Source organism: Buceros rhinoceros, unplaced genomic scaffold, assembly GCF_000710305.1.
Source record: "Buceros rhinoceros silvestris isolate BGI_N320 unplaced genomic scaffold, ASM71030v1 scaffold12475, whole genome shotgun sequence".
NCBI lineage: Eukaryota > Metazoa > Chordata > Aves > Bucerotiformes > Bucerotidae > Buceros > Buceros rhinoceros.
In genome coordinates this window covers 48,785-57,260 of record NW_010412340.1, presented here as the reverse complement: position 1 = coordinate 57,260, position 8,476 = coordinate 48,785, and the positions used below count along the sequence as shown (strand labels likewise).

Genomic DNA, 8,476 nt, shown 5'->3' with positions numbered 1-8,476 from the left:
TGAACCTGGCTGAGTAGATGCATGTTATCTATATCTCTCAGGATTTCCTTCTGTCAACATGAAATGAAATTAATGAAGAAAAAAAAGTGAAGTCAATATTAAGGATTAAAAATTACATGCCAGAGTAAAGAAATGAAAAATATTTCGTCTCTAATAATTGATATCATGACATGAATGACATGATGACTTCCTCTTTTATTTATTATTTGTAAATACTAAAGAATTATGCAGGCAATGAGAGCTCTGGTGATAACGAATTTTAAGAAGCTTCTCAGGAGGGTCACTCCCTCTTTGCAGGAAGAAGCTGATTTATGTAGCTTACATGCATTCAAGCTGCTCACAAAGCTGAAAACAAGTATTGGGCAAGCCCTGCACAGGAGTCACAGGGAAGGAGGTACTAAGAAACAAAAAGGACCTGAGGACTTAACAGGTAATCCAAACGGTTTAGTAGCCCCTAAGTGGCCCATGGTTGTACAGTGTTGAGCAAGCTCAACAGGCCTTGCTGAGAAATGCTGCGCCTGAGCTAAGGAGCACCACCACAATAATACTCATTTGCTTTTGGCTCTGCAGCTAACGGGAGCTTCTTTGCAGCTCCTGAGTCCAGATTTTTAGGGTATTAACAAATCAAATTCCTATCTGTCTCTGACTTACTGGGGAGTTTTTGTTTGCTTATTTGTTCAGAGGGGAACTAAATTCCCAGATACCTCTGGAATTAATGTCTGTGCATTAATGTCTGTGTATGCAAAAAACTACAAGTAATGAAGATTTCACAGTGCAGAAGTCACTTCTGTGACTTTTTAAAATTTAAATACCTTAGAAACGCTGGTGGGTTTTGCACTAACATATTGTTAAATAGCACAGATCATGTATCCATCCCGTGCTGTTCAAAATTCCTGGTTTGGTTGGCTCTGATGTAAGAAATATATCATGGGATGCAACACAGTACAGGGATTGTCTACAATCAAGATAAGGCTGGTTTTGTGCAATACTCCGAGGAAGGGGGGAGACAAAACTACTTATAGATTCTTGGGCTGAAATCCTAGCCAACAACTTTGTGGCACTCCTCTGGACATGTTCGAGTTAGCCCTTCAGGGTTGTACTATATACTTAGTAATTTGGTGAGGGGGGAGCTAATTTTGGAGTTTGTATTCTGCTCTTCATCTTTCTTCTACTTTGGCATTTTCCGACCCAGAGGGAACACCAGGTCCATGCCTGCTCTTGCAGCCATTGCCAACCATCTTGCTTGGCAGACTGGTGAATACTTGTTCCTGCTTGGGTTTGCTGGCATCTGCCTCAAAGCGCGCAGCCTGTGCCAGCCAGCAGACTATTAGCTCTGTCAAATATTGTGACTCCCTGGTGAATAGCACAGCGCGTAATGTTGGCAACACTGGAGGAGCTAAGCCTACGAGTAATTACTTGATTTGCAATTGTTTATTTCTTTATGTGCAAAAGCTGGAAAAGTTCTGACATCCACAAAAGGATAAACGTTAATCTGCCCTGTGCCTTTGCACTAATTACCTTTCTTCCATGATTTCTCTAATAGCTGCCACATTAGGACCGGCTCCTAGATGGGTATAGAAAGGGCCTTCATCTTTTTCAATAATTTGCTCTGTTTAAAACAAAATAAAGGTTATTACTTCGAAGCTTAATTCTGTAATGGAAAAAGTCACATTGTAAAGCTTACATCTAGCTTGTTAGAATATTGCTGTGTGGGTCTGGGGTCAGAGTTTTCGAACGCTTGTGTCTCAAGTATGCCCATGCAATTTGTACAAAACATGCAAAGCACGTGGCTAATCCTGCAAATAGTTGTGATACGGACTGTGTGCCTTTTGCTAGCACAAACAGTTGTTTCACATCCTGGGCTCTACACTGAAATTCAAAAGGCGTTTTCCTGTTATCACTGAACAATTGTTTCTCCTTCTCCCACTTCCTCCTCTTCCAGTATCTAAAAAGGAGGATAAATGGGATAACAACAGTAAATATTGACGCTAGTGAGCTGTACAGTACTTGTTTTTCAGCAGACATGTTACAGTGTAGGAACCTACAGCTTGAGAAAGTGGCCAGTAAGGTTACATAGAGAATTTCTGCCACTCACAGCAAGACTGTGAAATGAAATAAAGCAAGTTTGCTGAAAGAAATCCTGCACAAGGCTTAGTCAAGTGCTTGTATGCTAAGAATGTGGCCTCAGTTTTCTGTGTGTAGGTAGGACCATGTCAGCATTCAGAATATATGCTATCTGTTTGGTTTGATACCAGGAGGCAGGCTCCAGCAGTGCAAAAGAAATGGCCAGGCTCTGCTTTGGTTCAGGAGGAGATGGCGGAGCTGTGCGGACTTGTCTGAAGGCTGACTTTTTGCTTTCTGCTGTGCTAACTCCAAAGGCTGGATGAGATGCTGCTGCTCTTGACATACAGCCTCTGGTAGCACGGGGAAGGCGTGCTATAAACCTGAACCTGTCAATTGGGAAATGCTTAATTTAGTCTTCCTAAGGACAAGTATTGGTAGGAAAGAAAAATAAACCCTATTGATTATGCTGTGACGCTGAGTTCTTCCAAGAGGACAGGAACTAAATTTTATGCTCCTTTATTTCCTAGAGGGTCTGCTAAGACTGAAAAATTAAGATACAAGTGGAGAATAAGCTCTTTCAATAGCCATTACAGTACTGGCTAAAGTAAGAGTGAGAATAATGAAATGATTGCCCGAAAAATTTATACCAACTACATTGGAGAAACGGTCTCAAGAAAAAAACCCCAAACAACATCAGTGTTTTAAAAAAAACTACAGTTTGCAGGTTGTTTCTTATGAACCAACATGGAACTGCAAGAAACTGGCTTCCAGTTTTCTTCCTGGGAGCTTTGGAAATCCACTACATCCTGTTTTTTGTTTCCTACACCATCTCTGAGACATAGCCCCAGGCATTCAGAAAGGCAAAGAGGTCCATTTTGCAGTTTTGGAGGAGCACTGGTTCAACTTCCTTTTATAGTTGGTACAAAAGCCCAGTAAACAAAACTATAACAAGGACTTCTTTTTTTAATTTTTTTTTTTTTTTATTTTTGGTGCTGAACCTTTTGTTTCAGCCTGAGGAGTTTATCCAGTAGCATCTGAAAGTGCCTGTTAGACCTGGCTCTGTGCAGTGTCAGTGCTGTATGGAAGCTGGGGCTAGGAGGCCATGCCTGGCACTCTATTTTAGTCCCCCCTGCTCTATTCTTCCAGCTTTTGGAGATCAGGTATGCCATGAAGAAATACTGAGGGACCCCCTTGCTCCCTTTTTGATGCTGCTTGAGTAGCTTCTCTAAGAAAGTGTTGAACATTTTAGCCTTGCAAGAGACAAGTGCGTGAAAGGGAGGATAAGCTCTTGCAACAAGTGAGGAATAATCTGTCATCCCTTATTTGTTTAGGCTTTACTGAGGGAAACTTAATCAATTTCCCTGGTAGAGCTAAAAATAGAATAAGGATCTCAAGTTTTGGACCCAGGACATATTTTATAAATGCTATATCTAACCTTGATGAATAAATTAGATTATGAAGTTATGACCTACTTTTTATCAGCATGTTGTCGTTGTGTGTCTGCTGCTCAAGGAGAATGAAAGTGAGGGGCTACGTTACTGGCCATAAGCATTCTGACTGAAAAAGCAAATAGGTAATTGCTTTATGAAATATCAAGAAGGGGTCCATGTGTAGGGCTGGATAAGTGGAGTAGGCATAAGTGTATCAAACTGCAATTTTATAAGCCTTTACTAATTACTGTTTTAAGAAAACAACCCAGAAAATCCTCCAACAAAAACATCCAACTAACCCCATGATCCAAACTCGACGGCTCATTTTCTTCCTGTGAATTAGTAGGCTTTTAGTACATCTCAGCACTTACCAACACAGCTGCAAGAAGGGAAATCATACTGGGTTTTGGCAGGTGTGTCCAATAAATTTTTTACAGGCGTGTCCAATAACTTGGAAGGTGAGTCTAAAAAATTATTGAGAACAGTTCCAGCTGTTCTTTTGGTCGGGGTTTTCTCAGCAGACAAGTTTGCTTGTTGATCTAATATTGGGGTCTGAGCGTCAAAATCTGCAGCACTGGTATTTCTTGATAGGATGGTAATAGGGCCTGCTGTTTCAACCTTCACATGTTTAGGTGATTTGACAGTAAAAGTCTTGTGATCAAACAGTGATTTGACCTGTATTTGTTTTAGCTGCTGTTCCATTGTCTCGATAATGCTCTTTTGTTGCATGTTCTCACAGCCAAAGTGCTGATTCTCTTGTTTAATTGGTTTTTTCCACATTCTGTTTTCCAGCTGTCCAGCTGATGGACGCATACAGACATTAGACTTTGTGCCAGCCTCGATTTTTATAGGCTTGCGCGCTGCACTGGAACCAGTCTCGGTTTTGGGTTGCTGGTATGCTTGTTGCTCTTGTTTTTGCAAGAGATGCCATCTTAGAGCAGCATGCTTTTGAAAATCCTTTGGGATCTGGGACTGCAAATGACAGCCTCTCTGGTCTTGGGAGTGTGGGGCAGTTTGCTGGCTGTGTGGTAAGTACCGCTGAGGAATTTGTGTGGCTTGCTGGCTCGGGAGATCTTGGTTCAGACTACCACCGTAGCACTGTGTGTGCTGGAGTGGTGGTAGCTGTATAACTGAAGCTTGTTGTGTCTGTTGCTCTTGTTCCTGAAAACAGTGATTCACATCTTGCTTTGCGGTCAAGTTATTTGAAAAATACTGCACATGTGGCAAATCCTGCATCTTGCTGGCTCCAAAGCATTCACTATTTGCGGCATTTTCCTTCTTCTCAGAAATCAAGTGCATGTTGTTTGGGCAGGGATGCTGCAGACCAGCGTTTGCTTTCTGAGCTTTGTTGTTTGTGCTCTGTACCTGCTCTAGGCCTAGCTGAGGGTTATGCAGTGGGAATGCAGTTGATTTCATGTACTTATTCCCAGTTTGAAAACATTCATCTACTTTCAGCTGATTGAAGGATGTCCTGTTCAGCGGCTGCTCAGCATTGCTTTGGGAGTGGGAAATGATTTGGGGCAGGTCTTTATTTTTCATCTGCAGAGTCTGTTGCTGGTTTGAGGTTAGCCGTGGACTGCATGGCAGTTGCATCTGCTGTGCCTGTTTTTGAAGCATCTGTTGCAAAATGTGTGAATGCAGGAATTGCTCATTTTCCCCTGGCTGGATATTCAAGTGCTGCTGTTTCAAGGGGGCCCCTAAAGGCTGTTCGGCTTGTTGTTCTGGTCTTTGCTGGAAATGGAGCTGCTGCGGAGGGTGTTGCTGCACTTGGCACTTGAGTAGGGAATCTACCTTTGTGAGCTGTGGCTGCGGTGAGTGTTTCTGGAACGGCAGTTGCTGGTCAGCTGTGGGATGTGGCTGCAGCTGGGAGGTCTCGCTTTTGTACAGCGGAGGAATTTGTTCCTGTTGCATTATCTTCTGGCTCTGCAGCTGTCCTGAAGGCCCCTTTAATGCATCAGGACTTCCAGCATGCTGTTTTGTATAGGCTGTTTCAGCTGTGTGTGCCTGGAACTGAAGAATTGATCGCAACAATGCTTCGCTGGACTTTTGGGGAGGCTCTCCCTGGTGGAACTGGGTGGAAACCAGTTCTATCCAGGCTTGTTTTGAATAAAGTTGAGCCTGTTGCACAGGCTCCTTCACTTGGTCCTTTTCTTTGTCGGGAGGAATCTCAGGTTCTCTCTGTCCTGGGAAATGCTGATAGTGTTGCTGCAACTCACCCTCACTTCCGCGCACCTGCAGGTTTTGGAGCGGAGGCTCTGGCGCTGGCGTCATTTCTTCTGGGTGCTGCTGAATTGAGGCGGCCACAGCAGCTTGCGGGTTGCTTTCACTGACATCTTGTTTGGACGTTTGTGCCTGCTGCGGAAGTCTCTGCTGAGGGTGATGTTGTTGTTGGCTGAGGCTGGGACTTTCTGATTTCATTGGTCCCTGATGTTGCCCTTCATTCTTTATCTCCCGAGGAAGAGTTTCATCACATCTGTTGTCATAGGAATGGTGTACTTCTCGCACCACAACGGACAGTGCACTGTTCATTTCTGAAGCAGGAGGAGAGGAGGAATCTTTGTGAAACGTTGAGTTCTGTTTAAAGAAAGCACCATTTTCTTCTGCTTGCTCAGAAAACCTTTCCAGAGCGGCACTCTGAGCTTGCAGGTTACTGCTGGAACTTAGAGAGAGGTCTTGGTTGGGAACCTGCCCTATGCTTCCATGAACAGTACTGTTTCCTACAGGTAACTGGTGTGGATCATAGCCTGGAATCTGTTGCTGTAGCTGTACTTCTGATTTCTGAAGCGAACAGCTACCTGGCAATACAGGTGGTGTACTGGAGTCTTCTGTGTTGTAGACCTCAGCAACCACTACAGCTGGCACTTGAGGCAGCTCAGAGTTTGAGGTCTGTGGGGAAGTGATCTGCCCTGAGGTATGGGATGAATGCGTTGTCTCATAGGACAACTCATTAGTAGCCTGACTGGTAATGGTATCGATATGAGATGTGTTCTTCTGCATTGCTATGGAAACATGTTCTGGATAATATTGAGACAGTGTTTTCTCCAGGAGTTCACCATGCATGCTTTCCATGGAAGAGGCAGAAACTGTAGCACCATTAGGCATTGGCACTGCCTTGTTCTTAAGTAGTAAGACAGTGTTCCTGTTGTGGCAATGAACGCTTTCTCGCTCCTGCTCATCCTGAATCAGGAGGTCACGAGGGTTTTCTGAACCACCACTGTTGTATCTTGTAGACTGTATCAAATCTGAAATTTCATTTTCTTGTCCTGTAAAACTCTCAGGTTTCTTCTCACTGTAGCAATTGGAGATGCTTGGTTTTTCACTATTAACTTCTGGCTCGGCTTTTTCTCCATTTACCTCTTTGTCTTGTTTCACTTTCTTGCTCTCATGAAGTCCATACAGAGAGGGCTCACTAAAAGTGCGTTTTATCCCACCATTTTGCATATATTTGGAATATACTTTCTTTTCTTGTAAAAGGTCAGGGCTAGCACGGTTGTTCGGACTTCTCTTCAGGTGGGACACTCCATAGTTGCTTTTAATGAATAGCCGCTTGTGGTCTCCATTTACTTCAACTTCAGGCTTCTCTGTTGCTGGACTTCCATTCTGTAGCTTCACTGCAGAAGGCTCTGCTTGGCAAATGTGAGAAGATTGTGGTATTAGAAATGGACTCAATCTATTGCCGTCAACATGGTTGGTTCTGTCCTGTTCCATCTGGCCTGCTCCGGGGCCATCCACAAGGCTACCCTCTGAACGTATCTGAAAGATAAGAGAAATGGGAGAGAATCTAAGTCAACTTGAATTTCCACGAGTGGACAGCCAATTACCAACAGTTCCTTTGTCCTGACCAGCTCCCACACACAACATGAGTTCGTGGTGCACCTGCGGGTTGTTCCACTATCCTGTTACATTTCACGCCCCCGTGCCTTCCTTTTTCTTGAAGACTTGTTCTTCAAGATGAAAATAGAGTGAAAATACAGAGTAGCTCCTCACCTCCATTTAACACATGAGCAGACATTTAACCAAAAAAATCTCCCCTAATGGTCAAAAAAGCTTTCTCTACTTTTGAATGATTTGCAGAGACTACTCTGTCCTCACTTTTTCTCCTTGGTAGGACTGAAAGTCGGGGCAAAACCATGCTTCCCAGAGTTGGTGCTAATCCTGTTATTTGATTAAGTATGCCAAACCTCTTTTGTGTGACTTGAAGGATTATTGCCACCAAGCTTGCCAATTAGAGAGGAAAACCTCCTTTTTTCTGTCTTCAGCTGTCTGACGAGGTCTTTTAAACTGGCATTCCTAAAGACCGTGCAAGTGGCACAGTATACATGTGAGACAAAGCTACACCTCCATAGGAACTCTTATGGTTCATGAACATCTTGGTAATGTTGACAGAAACAAATCAAGGTATTTCTGAAAGGTTTGATGGAAGTGGTATTTTTTCAGGTATTAATATCCGTGCAAATTTACATATAGACATCAAGCCTGGCTTAAACTATGCATTTGGGTTTTGATCTGAGCCCCACAGCTGTGGAGCTAGGATTTTTTTCTCCTTTGTTTGGAGGGAATACCTCATTTTCTCATATGCTCTCTATACTTTATTTATAAAATGCAATTTTTCGTTGGATAAAAGAACTGACAATGTGCAGTGAAAACAATCCATATAATGACAAGCTAATCCTGTTCAGATGGATCTTCCCAGGATTCACAAACCCAAGTTAAAGTCTTGTTTGACTCTGCTTGTAATTTATTCTTTGTTGGCTTTATGGTTCTCAACCAGTCACAAATGACAGAAGACAGACTGACAGAGGGTCTTACAGATGTGCGACTGCACAGAGAAGATTTGGACACATGCATATGCCTTTTTCCTGAAGCTTTTATTTTTAGTTTGCGTAACAGGGAATCTGAAGGGTTCTCCATTACCAGGCCATGCCTGGTTGGACTGCAAAGTCAGGAGAAGAACTGGTATACTGAAAAATTTGTCACATTGC

General features: G+C 43.1%; 1 protein-coding gene across 1 annotated transcript in view; it reads right to left on the bottom strand.

Annotated features, from left to right (window-relative positions):
* TET2 (tet methylcytosine dioxygenase 2) overlaps positions 1-7,241 on the bottom strand; it is a 21,392-nt gene extending 14,151 nt beyond the window's left edge. Inside the window, exons 1-2 of the mRNA XM_010136357.1 lie at positions 3,866-7,241; positions 1,519-1,609 (exon numbers count right to left, since the gene is read on the bottom strand). Of these exons, the coding sequence (XP_010134659.1) occupies positions 1,519-1,609; positions 3,866-7,202 (3,428 nt within the window). The 5' untranslated portion in view covers positions 7,203-7,241. The remainder of the gene's footprint in view (positions 1-1,518; positions 1,610-3,865) is intronic.
* Positions 7,242-8,476: the final 1,235 nt, after the last annotated feature.